The sequence below is a fragment of the Oncorhynchus mykiss genome, chromosome 16, assembly GCF_013265735.2.
Source record: "Oncorhynchus mykiss isolate Arlee chromosome 16, USDA_OmykA_1.1, whole genome shotgun sequence".
Taxonomy (NCBI): Eukaryota; Metazoa; Chordata; class Actinopteri; order Salmoniformes; family Salmonidae; genus Oncorhynchus; species Oncorhynchus mykiss.
The window spans coordinates 4264271-4287456 of NC_048580.1; the positions used below are offsets into that span (position 1 = coordinate 4264271).

General features: G+C 49.0%; 1 protein-coding gene across 3 annotated transcripts in view; it reads left to right on the plus strand.

Moving 5' to 3' along the window:
* Positions 1 to 23186, plus strand: part of tasp1 (taspase, threonine aspartase, 1) — a 92419-nt gene that overhangs the window by 19273 nt on the left and 49960 nt on the right. For all 3 annotated transcript variants that reach the window (XM_036945982.1, XM_036945984.1, XM_036945983.1), the window contains exons 8-10: positions 2325 to 2434; positions 19925 to 20044; positions 22978 to 23056. In XM_036945982.1, the coding sequence (XP_036801877.1) occupies positions 2325 to 2434; positions 19925 to 20044; positions 22978 to 23056 (309 nt within the window). The remainder of the gene's footprint in view (positions 1 to 2324; positions 2435 to 19924; positions 20045 to 22977; positions 23057 to 23186) is intronic.

Sequence of the window (23186 nt, forward strand, 5' to 3'; positions counted from 1 at the left end):
GTAAGCTGCATTCAACGTCGTTTTACAGAATTTGGCAGCTCGTCCAACCGGCCTCATAACCACAGACCGTGTGTAATGCCAGCCCAGGACCTCCACATCCATCTTGTGCACCTGTCCTCCAAGGCCCCACCCCACCCATGGCTGTTCACCCACACCCACACCTGTCCTCCATGGCTGTTCACCTGTCCTCCATGGCTGTTCACCTGTCCTCCAAGGCTGTTCACCTGTCCTCCATGGCTGTTCACCTGTCCTCCATGGCTGTTCACCTGTCCTCCATGGCTGTTCACCTGTCCTCCACATGGCTGTGCACCTGTCCTCCACATGGCTGTGCACCTGTCCTCCATGGCTGTTTCCCTGTCCTCCATGGCTGTTCACCTGTCCTCCAAGGCTGGTCACCTGTCCTCCACATGGCTGGTCACCTGTCCTCCAAATGGCTGTTTACCTGTCCTCCACATGGCTGTTTACCTGTCCTCCACATGGCTGTTTACCTGTCCTCCACATGGCTGTTTACCTGTCCTCCACATGGCTGTTTACCTGTCCTCCACATGGCTGTTTACCTGTCCTCCACATGGCTGTTTACCTGTCCTCCACATGGCTGTTTACCTGTCCTCCACATGGCTGTTTACCTGTCCTCCACATGGCTGGTCACCTGTCCTCCACATGGCTGGTCAGCTGTCCTCCACATGGCTGGTCACCTGTCCTCCACATGGCTGTTAACCTGTCCTCCACATGGCTGTTCACCTGTCCTCCATGGCTGTTCACCTGTCCTCCATGGCTGGTCACCTGTCCTCCATGGCTGTCCACCTGTCCTCCATGGCTGGCCACCTGTCCTCCATGGCTGTTCACCTGTCCTCCATGGCTGGTCACCTGTCCTCCATGGCTGGTCACCTGTCCTCCAAGGCTGGTCACCTGTCCTCCAAGGCTGGTCACCTGTCCTCCAAGGCTGGTCACCTGTTCTCCAAGGCTGTACACCTGTCCTCCAAGGCTGTACACCTGTCCTCCAAGGCTGGTCACCTGTCCTCCATGGCTGTTCACCTGTCCTCCAAGGCTGTTTACCTGTCCTACAAGGCTGGTCACCTGTCCTCCAAGGCTGGTCACCTGTCCTCCAAGGCTGTACACCTGTCCTCCAAGGCTGTACACCTGTCCTCCAAGGCTGTTCACCTGTCCTCCATGGCTGTTCACCTGTCCTCCATGGGTGTTCACCTGTCCTCCAAGGCTGTACACCTGTCCTCCAAGGCTGTACACCTGTCCTCCAAGGCTGTACACCTGTCCTCCAAGGCTGTACACCTGTCCTCCAAGGCTGTTCACCTGTCCTCCATGGCTGTCCTCCATGGCTGTTCACCTGTCCTCCAAGGCTGTACACCTGTCCTCCAAGGCTGTTCACCTGCCCAGTCATGGGAAATCCATAGATTAGGGCCTAATTAATTTATTTAATTGGACCGATTTTCCTGAAATGTTCTGTAACTCAGAAAAATCTTTGGAATTGTTGCATGTTGTGTAAATATTTTGTTTGAGTAGTTTAGATTAGGAATTATAACCCTTGCCACTAGGGGGCATATGTAGTCTGTTGTCTGACCTACCACCACCATCAGACCCAGACAAGACCACCTTCAACTAATCACCTGGCACATAAAATAACTCAGAGGAAATCTGCTTTCACTTTTTGTGTGTCTATCTCATCTTGCCGTCCCTCTACAGTATATGAGCTATGTGTTCTGTTACCTTCCCTCTACAGTATAAGTTGTTATGTGTTGCCTTTCCTGTACAGTATATGAGATATGTGCTCTGTTACCTTCCCTCTACAGTATATGAGTTGTTCTGTGTTGCCTTCCCTGTACAGTATATGAGCTATGTGTTCTGTGTTACCTTCCCTCTACAGTATATGAGCTATGTGCTCTGTTACCGTCCCTCTACAGTATGAGTTGTTCTGTGTTGCCGTCCCTCTACAGTATATGAGCTATGTGTTCTGTGTTACCTTCCCTCTACAGTATGAGCTATGTGTTCTGTGTTGCCTTCCCTCTACAGTATATGAGCTATGTGCTCTGTGTTGCCTTCCCTCTACAGTATATGAGCTATGTGTTCTGTGTTGCCGTCCCTCTACAGTATATGAGCTATGTGCTCTGTGTTGCCGTCCCTCTACAGTATATGAGCTATGTGTTCTGTTGCCGTCCCTCTACAGTATATGAGCTATGTGTTCTGTTACCTTCCCTCTACAGTATATGAGCTATGTACTCTGTGTTGCCTTTCCTCTACAGTATATGAGCTATGTGTTCTGTGTTGCCTTCCCTGTACAGTATATGAGCTATGTGCTCTGTGTTGTCTAGAGTTCAGTCTATCGGCCTACAAGAGGAACAAGCACAAGATGGAGCTGGCAGAGAAGGTGGATACGGGGTTTAATCATCACAGTAAGAAGAGACGACAAGCAAGTGAAACCGTGAGTAGCTCCCTTCCTACACCCTACTTCAGCACCTGGTCAGAGTCATCAACCATGTCACCTGTCTCAAGACAAGATGACGTGGGGAGCATCTCGGGTCGGATTTCCCCGGACACAGATACAGTCACGAGCACTTTCAATGGATCATTTAGAGTTATTTTAGTCCAGTCTTAATCTGTGTCCAGGAAACCAGTCCTTTAGTGTTTCACTTGTGCCATAATATTACTGTCAACTGACTAAAAATATATATTTTTAAATGCAGTAAGTAATTAGTGAGGTGTGGTCAGAGAGATGCTGACTGTTTGATTAAAGAAACATTTACCCCCACAGTGATGTCCTCCACTCTACACATTTACCCCCACAGTGATGTCCTCCACTCTACACATTTACCCCCACAGTGATGTCCTCCACTCTAAACATTTACCCCCACAGTGATGTCTTCCACTCTACACATTTACCCCACAGTGATGTCCTCCACATTTACCCCACAGTGATGTCCTCCACTCTACACATTTACCCCCACAGTGATGTCCTCCACTCTACACATTTACCCCCACAGTGATGTCCTCCACTCTACACATTTACCCCCACAGTGATGTCCTCCACTCTACACATTTACCCCCACAGTGATGTCCTCCACTCTACACATTTACCCCCACAGTGATGTCCTCCACTCTACACATTTACCCCCACAGTGATGTCCTCCACTCTACACATTTACCCCACAGTGATGTCCTCCACTCTACACATTTACCCCCACAGTGATGTCCTCCACTCTACACATTTACCCCCACAGTGATGTCCTCCACTCTACACATTTACCCCCACAGTGATGTCCTCCACTCTACACATTTACCCCCACAGTGATGTCCTCCACTCTACACATTTACCCCCACAGTGATGTCCTCCACTCTACACATTTACCCCCACAGTGATGTCCTCCACTCTACACATTTACCCCACAGTGATGTCCTCCACTCTACACATTTACCCCCACAGTGATGTCCTCCACTCTACACATTTATCCCCACAGTGATGTCCTCTACACATTTACCCCCACAGTGATGTCCTCCACTCTACACATTTACCCCCACAGTGATGTCCTCCACTCTACACATTTACCCCCACAGTGAATTCCTCCACTCTACACATTTACCCCACAGTGATGTCCTCCACTCTACACATTTACCCCACAGTGATGTCTTCCACTCTACACATTTACCCCCACAGTGATGTCCTCCACTCTACACATTTACCCCCACAGTGATGTCCTCCACTCTACACATTTACCCCACAGTGATGTCCTCCACCCTACACATTTACCCCCACAGTGATGTCCTCCACCCTACACATTTACCCCCACAGTGATGTCCTCCACTCTACACATTTACCCCACAGTGATGTCCTCCACTCTACACATTTACCCCCACAGTGATGTCCTCCACTCTACACATTTACCCCCACAGTGATGTCCTCCACTCTACACATTTACCCCCACAGTGATGTCCTCCACTCTACACATTTACCCCCACAGTGATGTCCTCCACCCTACACATTTACCCCCACAGTGATGTCCTCCACTCTACACATTTACCCCCACAGTGATGTCCTCCACTCTACACATTTACCCCCACAGTGATGTCCTCCACCCTACACATTTACCCCCACAGTGATGTCCTCCACTCTACATATTTATCCCCACAGTGATGTCCTCCACTCTACACATTTACCCCACAGTGATGTCCTCCACTCTACACATTTACCCCACAGTGATGTCCTCCACTCTACACATTTACCCCACAGTGATGTCCTCCACTCTACACATTTACCCCACAGTGATGTCCTCCACTCTACACATTTACCCCACAGTGATGTCCTCCACTCTACACATTTACCCCCACAGTGATGTCCTCCACTCTACACATTTACCCCCACAGTGATGTCCTCCACTCTACACATTTACCCCACAGTGATGTCCTACATATTTACCCCACAGTGATGTCCTCCACTCTACACATTTACCCCACAGTGATGTCCTCCACTCTACACATTTACCCCCACAGTGATGTCCTCCAATCTACACCTTTACCCCCACAGTGATGTCCTCCACATTTACCCCACAGTGATGTCCTCCACTCTAAACATTTACCCCCACAGTGATGTCCTCCACCCTACACATTTACCCCCACAGTGATGTCCTCCAATCTACACATTTACCCCACAGTGATGTCCTCCACTCTACACATTTACCCCACAGTGATGTCCTACATTCTACACATTTACCCCACAGTGATGTCCTACATATTTACCCCACAGTGATGTCCTCCACTCTACACATTTACCCCCACAGTGATGTCCTCTACACATTTACCCCCACAGTGATGTCCTCCACTCTACACATTTACCCCCACAGTGATGTCCTCCACTCTACACATTTACCCCCACAGTGAATTCCTCCACTCTACACATTTACCGCCACAGTGATGTCCTCCACTCTACACATTTACCCCCACAGTGATGTCCTCTACACATTTACCCCCACAGTGATGTCCTCCACCCTACACATTTACCCCCACAGTGATGTCCTCCACTCTACACATTTACCCCCACAGTGATGTCCTCCACTCTACACATTTACCCCCACAGTGATGTCCTCCACTCTACACATTTACCCCCACAGTGATGTCCTCCACTCTACACATTTACCCCCACAGTGATGTCCTCCACTCTACACATTTACCCCCACAGTGATGTCCTCCACCCTACACATTTACCCCCACAGTGATGTCCTCCACTCTACACATTTACCCCCACAGTGCTGTCCTCCACTCTACACATTTACCCCCACAGTGATGTCCTCCACCCTACACATTTACCCCCACAGTGATGTCCTCCACCCTACACATTTACCCCCACAGTGATGTCCTCCACTCTACACATTTATCCCCACAGTGATGTCCTCCACTCTACACATTTACCCCACAGTGATGTCCTCCACTCTACACATTTACCCCACAGTGATGTCCTCCACTCTACACATTTACCCCACAGTGATGTCCTACATATTTACCCCACAGTGATGTCCTCCACTCTACATATTTACCCCCACAGTGATGTCCTCCACTCTACACATTTACCCCACAGTGATGTCCTCCACTCTACACATTTACCCCACAGTGATGTCCTCCACTCTACACATTTACCCCACAGTGATGTCCTCCACTCTACACATTTACCCCCACAGTGATGTCCTCCAATCTACACCTTTACCCCCACAGTGATGTCCTCCACATTTACCCCACAGTGATGTCCTCCACTCTAAACATTTACCCCCACAGTGATGTCCTCCACTTTACACATTTACCCCCACACTGATGTCCTCCAATCTACACATTTACCCCACAGTGATGTCCTCCACTCTACACATTTACCCCACAGTGATGTCCTACATATTTACCCCACAGTGATGTCCTCCACTCTACACATTTACCTCCACAGTGATGTCCTCTACACATTTACCCCCACAGTGATGTCCTCCACTCTACACATTTACCCCCACAGTGATGTCCTCCACTCTACACATTTAACCCCACAGTGAATTCCTCCACTCTACACATTTACCGCCACAGTGATGTCCTCCACTCTACACATTTACCCCCACAGTGATGTCCTCCACTCTACACATTTACCCCCACAGTGATGTCCTCCACTCTACACATTTACCCCCACAGTGATGTCCTCCACTCTACACATTTACCCCCACAGTGATGTCCTCCACCCTACACATTTACCCCCACAGTGATGTCCTCCACTCTACACATTTACCCCCACAGTGCTGTCCTCCACTCTACACAATTACCCCCACAGTGATGTCCTCCACCCTACACATTTACCCCCACAGTGATGTCCTCCACTCTAAACATTTACCCCCACAGTGATGTCCTCCACTCTACACATTTACCCCCACACTGATGTCCTCCAATCTACACATTTACCCCACAGTGATGTCCTCCACTCTACACATTTACCCCACAGTGATGTCCTACATATTTACCCCACAGTGATGTCCTCCACTCTACACATTTACCTCCACAGTGATGTCCTCTACACATTTACCCCCACAGTGATGTCCTCCACCCTACACATTTACCCCCACAGTGATGTCCTCCAATCTACACATTTACCCCCACAGTGATGTCCTCCACTCTACACATTTACCCCCACAGTGATGTCCTCCACTCTACACATTTACCCCCACAGTGATGTCCTCCACTCTACACATTTACCCCCACAGTGATGTCCTCCACTCTACACATTTACCCCCACAGTGATGTCCTCCACCCTACACATTTACCCCCACAGTGATGTCCTCCACTCTACACATTTACCCCCACAGTGCTGTCCTCCACTCTACACAATTACCCCCACAGTGATGTCCTCCACCCTACACATTTACCCCCACAGTGATGTCCTCCACCCTACACATTTACCCCCACAGTGATGTCCTCCACTCTACACATTTACCCCCACAGTGATGTCCTCCACTCTACACATTTACCCCCACAGTGATGTCCTCCACTCTACACATTTACCCCACAGTGATGTCCTCCACTCTACACATTTACCCCACAGTGATGTCCTACATATTTACCCCACAGTGATGTCCTCCACTCTACACATTTACCCCACAGTGATGTCCTCCACTCTACACATTTACCCCACAGTGATGTTCTCCACTCTACACATTTACCCCCACAGTGATGTCCTCCAATCTACACCTTTACCCCCACAGTGATGTCCTCCACATTTATCCCACAGTGATGTCCTCCACTCTAAACATTTACCCCCACAGTGATGTCCTCCACTCTACACATTTACCCCCACAGTGATGTCCTCCACTCTAAACATTTACCCCCACAGTGATGTCCTCCACTCTACACATTTACCCCCACACTGATGTCCTCCAATCTACACATTTACCCCACAGTGATGTCCTCCACTCTACACATTTACCCCACAGTGATGTCCTACATATTTACCCCACAGTGATGTCCTCCACTCTACACATTTACCTCCACAGTGATGTCCTCTACACATTTACCCCCACAGTGATGTCCTCCACTCTACACATTTACCCCCACAGTGATGTCCTCCACTACACATTTACCCCCACAGTGAATTCCTCCACTCTACACATTTACCGCCACAGTGATGTCCTCCACTCTACACATTTACCCCCACAGTGATGTCCTCCACCCTACACATTTACCCCCACAGTGATGTCCTCCAATCTACACATTTACCCCCACAGTGATGTCCTCCACTCTACACATTTACCCCCACAGTGATATCCTCCACTCTACACATTTACCCCCACAGTGATGTCCTCCACTCTACACATTTACCCCCACAGTGATGTCCTCCACTCTACACATTTACCCCCACAGTGATGTCCTCCACCCTACACATTTACCCCCACAGTGATGTCCTCCACTCTACACATTTACCCCCACAGTGCTGTCCTCCACTCTACACAATTACCCCCACAGTGATGTCCTCCACCCTACACATTTACCCCCACAGTGATGTCCTCCACCCTACACATTTACCCCCACAGTGATGTCCTCCACTCTACACATTTACCCCCACAGTGATGTCCTCCACTCTACACATTTACCCCCACAGTGATGTCCTCCACTCTACACATTTACCCCACAGTGATGTCCTTCACTCTACACATTTACCCCACAGTGATGTCCTACATATTTACCCCACAGTGATGTCCTCCACTCTACACATTTACCCCACAGTGATGTCCTCCACTCTACACATTTACCCCACAGTGATGTTCTCCACTCTACACATTTACCCCCACAGTGATGTCCTCCAATCTACACCTTTACCCCCACAGTGATGTCCTCCACATTTATCCCACAGTGATGTCCTCCACTCTAAACATTTACCCCCACAGTGATGTCCTCCACTCTACACATTTACCCCCACAGTGATGTCCTCCAATCTACACATTTACCCCCACAGTGATGTCCTCCAATCTACACCTTTACCCCCACAGTGATGTCCTCCACATTTATCCCACAGTGATGTCCTCCTCTCTAAACATTTACCCCCACAGTGATGTCCTCCACTCTACACATTTACCCCCACAGTGATGTCCTCCAATCTACACATTTACCCCCACAGTGATGTCCTCCACTCTACACATTTACCCCCACAGTGATGTCCTCCACTCTACACATTTACCCCCACAGTGATGTCCTCCACTCTACACATTTACCCCCACAGTGATGTCCTCCAATCTACACATTTACCCCACAGTGATGTCCTCCACTCTACACATTTACCCCACAGTGATGTCCTCCAATCTACACATTTACCCCACAGTGATGTCCTCCAATCTACACATTTACCCCCACAGTGATGTCCTCCACTCTACACATTTACCCCACAGTGATGTCCTACATATTTACCCCACAGTGATGTCCTCCACTCTACACATTTACCCCCACAGTGATGTCCTCTACACATTTACCCCCACAGTGATGTCCTCCACTCTACACATTTACCCCCACAGTGATGTCCTCCACTCTACACATTTACCCCCACAGTGAATTCCTCCACTCTACACATTTACTGCCACAGTGATGTCCTCCACTCTAATACATTTACCCCCACAGTGATGTCCTCTACACATTTACCCCCACAGTGATGTCCTCCACCCTACACATTTACCCCCACAGTGATGTCCTCCACTCTACACATTTACCCCCACAGTGATGTCCTCCACTCTACACATTTACCCCCACAGTGATGTCCTCCACTCTACACATTTACCCCCACAGTGATGTCCTCTACACATTTACCCCCACAGTGATGTCCTCCACTCTACACATTTACCCCCACAGTGATGTCCTCCACTCTACACATTTACCCCCACAGTGCTGTCCTCCACTCTACACATTTACCCCCACAGTGATGTCCTCCACTCTACACATTTACCCCACAGTGATGTCCTCCACTCTACACATTTACCCCCACAGTGATGTCCTCCACTCTACACATTTACCCCACAGTGATGTCCTCCACTCTACACATTTACCCCCACAGTGATGTCCTCCACATTTACCCCCACAGTGATGTCCTCCACCCTACACATTTACCCCCACAGTGATGTCCTCCACTCTACACATTTACCCCACAGTGATGTCCTCCACTCTACACATTTACCCCCACAGTGATGTCCTCCACTCTACACATTTACCCCCACAGTGATGTCCTCTACACATTTACCCCCACAGTGATGTCCTCCACTCTACACATTTACCCCCACAGTGATGTCCTCCACCCTACACATTTACCCCCACAGTGATGTCCTCCACTCTACACATCCAGTCCTAAATCCAATGTCCTCCTGTAATCCAAGGTGCTGCCAGATGACTATGTTGAGGAAACCACACACACACACACATACAGTCCTGTAATCTGATGTCTGCCAGATGACTATGTTGAGGAAACTATACACACACACACACACACCCAGTCCTGTAATCTGTAGTCCGCCAGATGCCGATGGGAGGGAACCCACAGTATAATGATGACCTGGAGATATGAGGGTGTGGAGACCTCAATTACTCACAAAGACATCACACACTCATAGTTACACAGGCACACACAGACACACACACACACACACACACACTGAATTCTTGCAATGAGACAACTAAACGTAGAAGGTGTTTAAAATGACCGTCCCTTTCGTTGACCGCCACGTTCTCAGACACACAACGAGGGAGAGGCCATGCAAATGGGCAGTAGTAGCTGTCGTTACATAAACACTGTGAAGTAGCTTTCTCTCTTCATAGTGCCACTGTGTCTCCGTGCTCAAGAGCTCCCAAGGATAACCTGCCTAAATGACTATAGCATGACTATCTGTAGCCATGAAATGTATTTGAAAAGGCTGGTCATGGCTCACGTCAACACCATTATCCCAGAAACCCTGGATCCACTCCAATTCACATACCTCCCCCACAGATCCACAGATGATGATGCAATCTGTATTGCACTCCACACTTCCCTCTCCCATCTGGACAAGAGGAACACCTATATGTGAGAATGCTGTTTATTGACTACAGCTCAGCGTTCAACACCATAGTAACCGCCAAGCTCGTCAATAAGCTAAGGACCCTGGGACTAAACACCGCCCTCTACAACTGGATCCTGGACTTCCTGACAGGCCACCCCCAGGTGGTAAGGATAGGTAACAACACATCCGCCACGCTGATCCTCAACACGGTGGCCGCTCAGTGGTGCATGCGCAGTCCGCTCCTGTACCCTCTGTTCACTCATGACTGCACGGCCAGGCACGACTCCATAGCAACACTGGATCCTGGACTTCTTGACGGGCCGCCCCCAGGTGGTGAGGGTAGGTAACAACACATCCGCCACACTGATCCTCAACACTGGAGCTCCCCAGGGGTGCGTGCTCAGTCCCCTCCTGTACTCCTTGTTCACCCACGACTCCAACACCATCATTAAGTTTGCTGATGACACGACAGGGGTAGGGGCCTGATCACAGACAACGATGAGACAGCCTACAGGGAGGAGGTCAGAGGACTGGCATTGTGGTGCCAGGACAACAACCTCTCCCTCAACGTGAGCAAGACGAAGGAGTTGATCGTGGAGTACAGGAAAAGGAGGGCTAGGCATGCCCCCATCCACATCGATGGGGCTGTAGTGGAGCAGGTGAACAGCTTCAAGTTCCTCGGTTTCCACATCACTAAGGAATTAAGCACACCAACGTGAATAGGGCACAACAACGCCTCTTCCCCCTCAGCAGGCTGAAAATATTTGGGCCTCAGATCCTCAAAGTTCTACAGCTGCACCATCGAGAGCATCTTGACTGACTGTATCACCGCCTGGTATGGCAACTACTTGGCATCTGACCGCAAGGCACTACAGAGGGTAGTACGTACGGCCCAGTACATCACTGGGGCCAAGCTTCTTGACATCCAGGACCTCTATACCAGGCGGTGTCAGAGGAAGGCCCTAAAAAGACTCCAGCAACACCAGGTGGCTTCTGAAATGGTCAAAGACTTTTCTCTGCTACCGCACGGCAAGCGGTACCAATACACCAAGTCTGGAACCAACAGGACCCTGAACAGCTTCTACCCCCAAGCCATAAGACTGCTAAACACACACACGCGCGCGCACACACACACACACACACACACTTCCTGCTAAACTGAACAAAAAAGAGAAACGCAACATGCAACAATTTCAAATATTTTACCAAGTTACAGTTCATATAAGGAAATCCGTCAATTTAAATAAGGCCCTTTAATTAGGCCCTAATTGATGGATTTCACATGGGCCTGGGAGGGCATAGGCCCACCCACTTGGGAGCCGGCCAGGCCCAGCCAATCAGAATTAGTTTTTACCCGCCAAAGGGCTTTATTATAGACAGAAATACTTCTCAGCACCCCCCCCCCCCCCCCAACCCTCATCAGAAGATCCCGCTTGTGAAGAAGCCAGATGTGGAGGTCCTGGGCTGGCCTGTTTTCCAAATTGGTAGAGAATTGAACGTTAAATTCTCTGGCAACAGCTCTGGTGGATATTTCTGCAGTCAGTATGCCAATTGCACGCTCCCTCAACTTGACACATCTGTGGTATTGTGTTGTGTGACAAAACTGCACATTTTTGTGTGGCCTTTTATTGTCCCAAGCAGAAGGTGCACCTGTGTAATGATCATGCTGTTTAAATCAGCTTCTTGATATGCCACATCTGTCAGATGGATGGATTATCTTGGCAAAGGGGAAATGTTCACTAACGAGGATGTAAACAAAGTTTTATACAAAATTTAAGAGAAATAATTGTTTTTTTTGTGCGTATCTTTTATTTGACCATGCTGCGTTTATATTTTTATTCTGTGTGTATGTATGTATATATATATATATATATATATATATATATATATATATATATATATATATATATATATATATATATATATATATATATATATATATATATAAATAATTATATATATATATACAGTGCCTTGCGAAAGTATTCGGCCCCCTTGAACTTTGCGACCTTTTGCCACATTTCAGGCTTCAAACATAAAGAAGAATCAACAACAAGTGGGACACAATCATGAAGTGGAACGACATTTATTGGATACTTCCAACTTTTTTAACAAATCAAAAACTGAAAAATTGGGCGTGCAAAATTATTCAGCCCCCTTAAGTTAATGCTTTGTAGCGCCACCTTTTGCTGCGATTACAGCTGTAAGTCGCTTGGGGTATGTCTCTATCAGTTTTGCACATCGAGAGACTGAAATTTTTCCCCATTCCTCCTTGCAAAACAGCTCGAGCTCAGTGAGGTTGGATGGAGAGCATTTGTGAACAGCAGTTTTCAGTTCTTTCCACAGATTCTCGATTGGATTCAGGTCTGGACTTTGACTTGGCCATTCTAACACCTGGATATGTTTATTTTTGAACCATTCCATTGTAGATTTTGCTTTATGTTTTGGATCATTGTCTTGTTGGAAGACAAATCTCCGTCCCAGTCTCAGGTCTTTTGCAGACTCCATCAGGTTTTCTTCCAGAATGGTCCTGTATTTGGCTCCATCCATCTTCCCATCAATTTTAACCATCTTCCCTGTCCCTGCTGAAGAAAAGCAGGCCCAAACCATGATGCTGCCACCACCATGTTTGACAGTGGGGATGGTGTGTTCAGCTGTGTTGCTTTTACGCCAAACATAACGTTTTGCATTGTTGCCAAAAAGTTCAATTTTGGTTTCATCTGACCAGAGCACCTTCTTCCACATGTTTGGTGTGTCTCCCAGGTGGCTTGTGGCAAACTTTAAACAACACTTTTTATGGATATCTTTAAGAAATGGCTTTCTTCTTGCCACTCTTCCAAAAAGGCCAGATTTTTGATTTGTTAAAAAAGTTTGAAATATCCAATAAATGTCGTTCCACTTCATGATTGTGTCCCACTTGTTGATTCTTCACAAAAAAATACAGTTTTATATCTTTATGTTTGAAGCCTGAAATGTGGCAAAAGGTCGCAAAGTTCAAGGGGGCCGAATACTTTCGCAAGGCACTGTGTATGTATATATATATATATATAATTACACACACAGAATAATAAATTAAATATATATATATATATGATGACAGCTTTGCACACTTCTGGGCATTCTCTCAACCAGCTTCATGAGGTAGTCACCTGGAATGCATTTCAAATAACAGGTGTGCCTTGATAATTTGTGGACTTTTTTTTCTTAATGCGTTTGAGCCAATCAGTTGTGTTGTGACAATGTAGGGGAGGTATACAGAAGATAGCCCTATTTGGTAAAATACCAAGTCCATATTATGGCAAGAACAGCTCAAATAAGCAAAGAGAAACAACAGTCCATCATTACTTTAAGACATGAATGTCATTCAATACAGAAAATATCAAGAACTTTGAAAGTTTCTTCAAGTGCAGTCACAAAACCCTCAAGCGCTTGGATGAAACTGGCTCTCATGAGGACCACCACAGGAAAGGAAGATCCAGAGTTACCTCTGCTGCAGAGGATAAGTTCATTAGAGTTACCAGCCTCAGAAATTGCAGCCCAAATAAATGCTTCACAGAGTTCAAGTAACAGACACATATCAACTGTTCAGAGGAGACTGCGTAAATCCGGCCTTCATGGTTGAATTGCTGCAAAGAAACCACTACTAAAGGACATCAATAAGAAGAAGAGACTTGCTTGGGCCAAGAAACACAAGCAATGGACATTAGACCGGTGGAAATCTGTCATTTTGGTCTGATGAGTCTAAATTTTAGATTTTTGTTTCCAACCGCTGTGTCTTTGTGAGACGCAGAGTAGGTGAACGGATGATCTCTGCATGTGTGGTTCCCACCGTGAAGCATGGAGGAGGAGGTGTGATGGTGTGGGGCTGGTGACACTGTCAGTGATTTATTTAGAATTCAAGGCACACTTAACCAGCATGGCCTCCACAGCACTCTGCAGTGATACGCCATCCCATCTGGTTTGAGCTTAGTGGGACTATCATTTGTTTATCAACAGGACAATGACCCAACACCTCCAGGCTGTGTAAGGTCTATGACCAAGAAGGAGAGTGATGGAGTGCTGCATCAGATGACCTGGCCTCTACAATTACCCGACCTCAACCCAATTGAAATGGTTTGGGATGGACCGCGGAGTGAAGGAAAAGCAGCCAACAAGTGCTCAGCATATGTGGGAACTCCTTCAAGACTGTTGGAAAAGCATTCCTCGTGAAGCTGGTTGAGAGAATGAGAATGAAGTAGGTGTGTCCAAACCTTTGACTGTAATGGAATTGCGTTCCATTCTGTTCCATTTTGGACACATCCATGGTAGCTAGCAATCTACACCCTATACAACTGACATGGTAGCAAGCAATCTACACCCTATACAACTGACATGGTAGCTAGCAATCTACACCCTATACAACTGACATGGCAGCTAGCAATCTACACCCTATACAACTGACATGGTAGCTAGCAATCTACACCCTATACAACTGACATGGTAGCTAGCAATCTACACCCTATACAACTGACATGGTAGCTAGCAATCTACACCCTATACAACTGACATGGCAGCTAGCAATCTACACCCTATACAACTGACATGGTAGCTAGCAATCTACACCCTATACAACTGACATGGTAGCTAGCAATCTACACCCTATACAACTGACATGGTAGCTAGTAATCTACACCCTATACAACTGACATGGTAGCTAGCAATCTACACCCTATACAACTGACATGGTAGCTAGCAATCTACACCCTATACAACTGACATGGTAGCTAGCAATCTACACCCTATACAACTGACATGGTAGCTAGCAATCTACTCCCTATACAACTGACATGGTAGCTAGCAATCTACACCCTATACAACTGACATGGTAGCTAGCAATCTACTCCCTATACAACTGACATGGTAGCTAGCAATCTACTCCCTATACAACTGACATGGTAGCTAGCAATCTACACCCTATACAACTGACATGGTAGCTAGCAATCTACTCCCTATACAACTGACATGGTAGCTAGCAATCTACACCCTATACAACTGACATGGTAGCTAGCAATCTACTCCCTATACAACTGACATGGCGATTGAGGCAGTTCACTTGTAGTTTTCCCCCACATACTAGGTCTATGTTATTGTTTACCAAGTTAACATTATGATTCATCAGAATTAAGTTTGATTAATCCTGAACTATTCAAAGAAGAGAGAATTCATTGAACAGAGAGAACTGTATTAGGTGTGTTGTTTGTTGGCTAGTGGAGGTGTCAGTTGGCTAGTGGAGGTGTCAGTTGGCTAGTGGAGGTGTCAGTTGGCTAGTGGAGGTGTCAGTTGGCTAGTGGAGGTGTCAGTTGGCTAGTGGAGGTGTCAGTTGGCTAGTGGAGGTGTCAGTTGGCTAGTGGAGGTGTCTGTTGGCTAGTGGAGGTGTCTGTTGGCTAGTGGAGGTGTCTGTTGGCTAGTGGAGGTGTCTGTTGGCTAGTGGAGGTGTCTGTTGGCTAGTGGAGGTGTCAGTTGGCTAGTGGAGGTGTCAGTTGGCTAGTGGAGGTGTCAGTTGGCTAGTGGAGGTGTCTGTTGGCTAGTGGAGGTGTCTGTTGGCTAGTGGAGGTGTCTGTTGGCTAGTGGAGGTGTCAGTTGGCTAGTGGAGGTGTCTGTTGGCTAGTGGAGGTGTCTGTTGGCTAGTGGAGGTGTCTGTTGGCTAGTGGAGGTGTCTGTTGGCTAGTGGAGGTGTCAGTTGGCTAGTGGAAGTGTCAGTTGTCTAGTGGAGGTGTCAGTTGGCTAGTGGAGGTGTCAGTTGGCTAGTGGAGGTGTCTGTTGGCTAGTGGAGGTGTCTGTTGGCTAGTGGAGGTGTCTGTTGGCTAGTGGAGGTGTCTGTTGGCTAGTGGAGGTGTCTGTTGGCTAGTGGAGGTGTCTGTTGGCTAGTGGAGGTGTCAGTTGGCTAGTGGAAGTGTCAGTTGGCTAGTGGAGGTGTCAGTTGGCTAGTGGAGGTGTCTGTTGGCTAGTGGAGGTGTCTGTTGGCTAGTGGAGGTGTATGTTGGCTAGTGGAGGTGTATGTTGGCTAGTGGAGGTGTCTGTTGGCTAGTGGAGGTGTCTGTTGGCTAGTGAAGGTGTCTGTTGGCTAGTGGAGGTGTCTGTTGGCTAGTGGAGGTGTCTGTTGGCTAGTGGAGGTGTCTGTTGGCTAGTGGAGGTGTCAGTTGGCTAGTGGAGGTGTCATAGAGTACTAGGTTTGAGAAGGGTTTTGATTTGCTTTCCTAGGCTCCTCCCCTGGCTCCTCCTCCGTAATGTTGTAGCCTAAACCTACTGGATAGTTCATATGTCGTGGTGCTCTGCTTTCCCATGGCAGGATTGAGGCCTAGTTGAGCAACCATGAGATGATGACAATCAGTTGGTGGCTGCACCAGACTGTCGTTGTTGTAGAAGTATTAAAACAATGTCAATTTAGTCCATTTTTTACGGTTTTGAGTTTTTACTTAACAATACGTTTTGTAGGTTATTTTCGCGATCATATCCTTTAAAAAAAAAAATTGAACTTGTTGAACTTTATAGCACACCAATTCAAAACAGCTTCCATTTGAGGAATCTAGTGCTGTGAATATGAGCTGTGTCAGAATGTGTTTTTAAGAGAGAGAGAGAGAGAGTGAGTGCGTAGAGTTTGTACTCAGAGAACCGTGTTGATTTCATAATTTTTTTTTGATTTCAGCTGGTCTGGGTCTGATTTTCATACAGCAATGTTATTATGTCTCTGTGTTTGCCAAGCCATAAAAATGTTCCCATTTTTTAATTTCTCTCTGATTTAAAAAATAAAAAAATAAATCTGAGACACAAACACCTGTTCCACATGTGAAAACCATGCGGATTACGGACAGAGAAGAGTGGAACTTTTAGAAATCGAATTGCACATAACTAATAATATCTTACTTTAATAGATTTTGACATACTTTTGGTCATGTAGTGTATGTGGACCAGATCCCACTCATTGCTCATGGATCTGTGCTATAGCAGCACACAAGTAGAATTCAAATGCATGCTGGGCCGGGCACGCCCTGAGCCTGTGAAGTGAGCGCTACTGGAGCGGGCGAGAAGGCCGTCTCTTCAGCCTTTGGGAATGTCGCTCCACGCTCCAGTCAAATTGGGCTCCACTCCTTGCTCTGCTCATATACTCTGATGCGGACACCTGCTCGTCGAACATCTCATTCCAAAATCATGGGCATTAAAAATGGAGTTGGTCCCACCCTTTGCTGTTATAACAGCCTCCACTGTTCTGGGAAGGCTTTCCACTAGATGTTGGAATATTGCTGCAGGGACTTAATTCATTATTTGTACCCCTTTTTTCTCCCCAAATTAGTGGTATCCAATTGGTAGTTACAGTCTTGTCCTATCGCTGCAACTCCTGTGCGGACTCGGGAGAGGCGAAGGTCGGGAGACGTGAGTCCTCCGAAACACAACCCAGCCAAGCTGCACTGCTTCTTGACACAATGCTTGCTTAACCCGGAAGCCAGCCGCACCGGAGAAAACACCGTACACCTTGCAACCGTGTCAGCTTGCACTGCGCCTGGCCCGTGGCAGGAGTCGCTAGAGCGCGATGGGACAAGAACATCCCTGCCGGCCAAACCCTCCCCTAACCCGGACGATGCTGGGCCAAACCCTCCCCTAACCCGGACGACGCTGGGCCAAACCCTCCCCTAACCCGGACGACGCTGGGCCAACCCCTCCCCTAACCCGGACGACGCTGGGCCCTCCCCTAACCCAGACAACACTCGGGCCAAAACCTCCCCTAACCCAGACAACACTCTGGCCAAACCCTCCCCTAACCCAGACAACACTTGGGCCAATTGTGCGCCGCCCCATGGGTCTTCCGGTCACGGACGGCTGCGACAGAGCCTGAACTCAAACCAGGATCGCTAGTGGCACAGCTAGCACTGCGATGCAGAGCCTTAGACCGCTGCGCCACATGGGAGGCCTTGTGTGCTCGATGTTATACACCTGTCAGCAACGGGCGTGGTTGAAATAGCAGAATCCACTAATATGAAGGGTGGTCCGCATACTTTAGTATGTATAGTGTATCTGACGTTCAAGAAAGGTTGGACTAAAATCCTTATGATCTACAGCATAATGTCCATGTATCTTTTGAAAAGAAGCTGTCTTTGCCTGATACATGTTCAGTCTGATGTGAGACGGCTGGCTGTTAGTGAGGAGTCCCTGGAGACTGCTGGCTGTTGGTGAGGAGTCCCTGGAGACTGCTGGCTGTTAGTGAGGAGTCCCTGGAGACTGCTGGCTGTTAGTGAGGAGTCCCTGGAGACTGCTGGCTGTTAGTGAGGAGTCCCTGGAGACTGCTGGCTGTTAGTGAGGAGTCCCTGGAGACTGCTGGCTGTTAGTGAGGAGTCCCTGGAGACTGCTGGCTGTTAGTGAGGAGTCCCTGGAGACTGCTGGCTGTTAGTGAGGAGTCCCTGGAGACTGCTGGCTGTTAGTGAGGAGTCCCTGGAGACTGCTGGCTGTTAGTGAGGAGTCCCTGGAGATTGCTGGCTGTTAGTGAGGAGTCCCTGGAGACTGTTGGCTGTTAGTGAGGAGTCCCTGGAGACTGCTGGCTGTTAGTGAGGAGTCCCTGGAGACTGTTGGTTTAATACAATGTGTTTCTGTACAGGGTTTGTTTTGCAAAGGCTTGAGTCTGAATCTTTAAACACAGGTTCTCACACACAGACAGACAGACAGACACGGGGAGAGAGAGAGAGTCTGTGGAAGAGCGATTCATCATGCCATCCACCGGCCTTTCCCTCGGCTCCAATTCACCAACAAGCCCCTTCCAAAGAAAACCCCAATCAGTGAAGGAAAACAAACGGTTCAGAAGAACAACAGAGAATGAACAGTTGGAAAAATTTGAGAGGAGAGAAGGATAAATGATTTCCTGATCGTGTTAATGTTGAACCTGGGTCCATTTCAATGGACTATTCCCATGTCTGGTGGTCGAGGAAAGATGTCTGAGCAAAATATGCTCATTCCTATCTTTAGAACGTCTAGAAGTCTTTGAGCTAAGCATGATCGATTGAGTTTGCCTTGGCCATAGCGTTCACACACTTCATGTTTTATGGAGAGAGGGATATTGTCAGCCACTGTATGTATAGTCACCACCATGCTTAAGAGACCTACTGTTGGATAGAACCTCTGTACGTTATGTCTACTCAATTATATTGATTTAATTTGATCGTTATTCTGATCATTTTAAAGGTGAATCCTAACATCTGCTTGATTCGATTTTGAACTTAGCCCTTGATTTCAATGGGGAGACTAAGTTAAAAGTTGACCTCTGGTGGGAGTTAAGATTCACCTTTTAATGGGCCTTGTTTTCCTCTTGGAGTCGGTGTGTGAATGAATGTTTTCTGAGTCGCCCGATCTTGTTTTCCCTTTAGGAGAATGGATCAGGGTTGCTGGACACGGTGGGAGCGATCGTAGTGGACAGAGAAGGGAACGTGGCAGCTGCAGTGTCCAGTGGGGGTTTAGCCATGAAACACCCAGGCAGGGTGGGACAGGTACAGTAACCATGTCCTCTGGGTGGGACAGGGACAGTAACCATGTCCTCTGGATGGGACAGGGACAGTAACCATGTCCTCTGGGTGGGACAGGGACAGTAACCATGTCCTCTGGGTGGGACAGGGACAGTAACCATGTCCTCTGGGTGGGACAGGGACAGTAACCATGTCCTCTGGGTGGGACAGGGACAGTAACCATGTCCTCTGGGTGGGACAGGGTCAGTAACCATGTCCTCTGGGTGGGACAGGGACAGTAACCATGTCCTCTGGGTGGGACAGGGACAGTAACCATGTCCTCTGGGTGGGACAGGGACAGTAACCATGTCCTCTGGGTGGGACAGGGACAGTAACCATGTCCTCTAGGTGGGACAGGGTCAGTAACCATGTCCTCTGGGTGGGACAGGGTCAGTAACCATGTCCTCTGGGTGGGACAGGGACAGTAACCATGTCCTCTGGGTGGGACAGGGACAGTAACCATGTCCTCTGGGTGGGACAGGGACAGTAACCATGTCCTCTGGGTGGGACAGGGACAGTAACCATGTCCTCTGGGTGGGACAGGGACAGTAACCATGTTCTCTGGGTGGGACAGGGACAGTAACCATGTCCTCTGGGTGGGACAGGGACAGTAACCATGTCCTCTGGGTGGGACAGGGACAGTAACCATGTCCTCTGGGTGGGACAGGGACAGTAACCATGTCCTCTGGGTGGGACAGGGACAGTAACCATGTCCTCTGGGTCCCGGACAGGGACAGTAACCATGTCCTCTGGGTCCCGGACAGGGACAGTAACCATGTCCTCTGGGTCCCGGACAGGGACAGTAACCATGTCCTCTGGGTCCCGGACAGGGACAGTAACCATGTCCTCTGGGTCCCGGACAGGGACAGTAACCATGTCCTCTGGGTCCCGGACAGGGACAGTAACCATGTCCTCTGGGTCCCGGACAGGGACAGTAACCATGTCCTCTGGGTCCCGGACAGGGACAGTAACCATGTCCTCTGGGTCCCGGACAGGGACAGTAACCATGTCCTCTGGGTCCCGGACAGGGACAGTAACCATGTCCTCTGGGTCCCGGACAGGGACAGTAACCATGTCCTCTGGGTCCCGGACAGGGACAGTAACCATGTCCTCTGGGTCCCGGACAGGGACAGTAACCATGTCCTCTGGGTCCCGGACAGGGACAGTAACCATGTCCTCTGGGTCCCGGACAGGGACAGTAACCATGTCCTCTGGGTCCCGGACAGGGACAGTAACCATGTCCTCTGGGTCCCGGACAGGGACAGTAACCATGTCCTCTGGGTCCCGGACAGGGACAGTAACCATGTCCTCTGGGTCCCGGACAGGGACAGTAACCATGTCCTCTGGGTCCCGGACAGGGACAGTAACCATGTCCTCTGGGTCCCGGACAGGGACAGTAACCATGTCCTCTGGGTCCCGGGCAGGGACAGTAACCATGTCCTCTGGGTCCCGGACAGGGACAGTAACCATGTCCTCTGGGTCCCAGGCAGGGTGGGACAGTAACCATGTCCTCTGGGTCCCAGGCAGGGTGGGACAGTAACCATATCCTCTGGGTCCCAGGCAGGGTGGGACAGTAACCATGTCCTCTGGGTCCCAGGCAGGGTGGGACAGGTACCATGTCCTCTGGGTCCCAGACAGGGTGGGACAGGGAACATGTCCTCTGGGTCCCAGACAGGGTGGGACAGGGAACATGTCCTCTGGGTCCCAGGCAGGGTGGGACAGGGACAGTAACCATGTCCTCTGGGTCCCAGGCAGGGTGGGACAGGGACAGTAACCATGTCCTCTGGGTCCCAGGCAGGGTGGGACAGTAACCATGTCCTCTGGGTCCCAGACAGGGTGGGACAGGGAACATGTCCTCTGGGTCCCAGACAGGGTGGGACAGGGAACATGTCCTCTGGGTCCCAGGGAACATGTCCTCTGGGTCCCAGGACAGGGCTTTGACAGGGTGATTTGTTGCCACTTCTCCACTACTTATTTCCATAATTTAATAAATTAAACATTTAATCTACTTGCTCCCTCCCTCCCTCCCTCCCTCCCTCCCTCCCTCCCTCCCTCCCTCCCTCCCTCCCTCCCTCCCTCCCTCCCTCCCTCCCTCCCTCCCTCCCTCCCTCCCTCTCTCTATCTATCCCTCTCTCTCTCTATCCCTCCCTCTCTCTATCCCTCCCTCTCTCTATCCCTCCCTCTCTCTATCCCTCCCTCCCTCTCTCTATCCCTCCCTCCCTCTCTCTCTCTCTCTATCCCTCCCTCCCTCTCTCTATCCCTCTCTCTCTCTCTCTCTCTCTATCCCTCTCTCTCTCTCTCTATCCCTCCCTCCCTCCCTCTCTATCTCTATCCCTCTCTCTCTCTCTCTCTATCTCTATCCCTCCCTCCCTCTCTCTCTCTCTATCCCTCCCTCCCTCTCTCTCTCTCTATCCCTCCCTCTCTCTCGCTATCCCTCCCTCTCTCTCTCTATCCCTCCCTCTCTCTCTATCCCTCCCTCTCTCTCTCTATCCCTCCCTCTCTCTCTCTCTATCCCTTTCTCCCTCTCTCTCTCTATCCCTTTCTCCCTCTCTCTCTCTATCCCTTTCTCCCTCTCTCTATCCCTCCCTCCCTCTCTCTCTCTCTCTCTCTATCCCTCCCTCCCTCCCTCTCTCTCTATCCCTCCCTCTCTCTCTATCCCTCCCTCTCTCTCTCTATCCCTCCCTCTCTCTCTCTCTATCCCTTTCTCCCTCTCTCTCTCTCTATCCCTTTCTCTCTCTCTCTCTCTATCCCTTTCTCCCTCTCTCTATCCCTCCCTCCCTCTCTCTCTCTCTCTCTCTCTCTCTCTATCCCTCCCTCCCTCCCTCCCTCTCTCTCTATCCCTCCCTCCCTCTCTCTCTATATCCCTCCCCCCCTCTCTCTATCCCTTTCTCCCTCTCTCTCTCTCCCTCCCTCCCTAGGCTGCTCATCATGGATGTGGATGCTGGGCTGAGAACACCAGTACCCTGAACCCTTACTCTACAGCAGTGAGTACTTCAGGTAAAACAACCCTTCTCCCCAATACCTTGTGTTTATGTGCTCTGTCATCTCTCCGTATCTCAGTTTCCAGTCATTTTGATTTGACTGAGCCTGTTTTGAGACTGAAGCTCCTTGAAGTCTAAACGTTTTG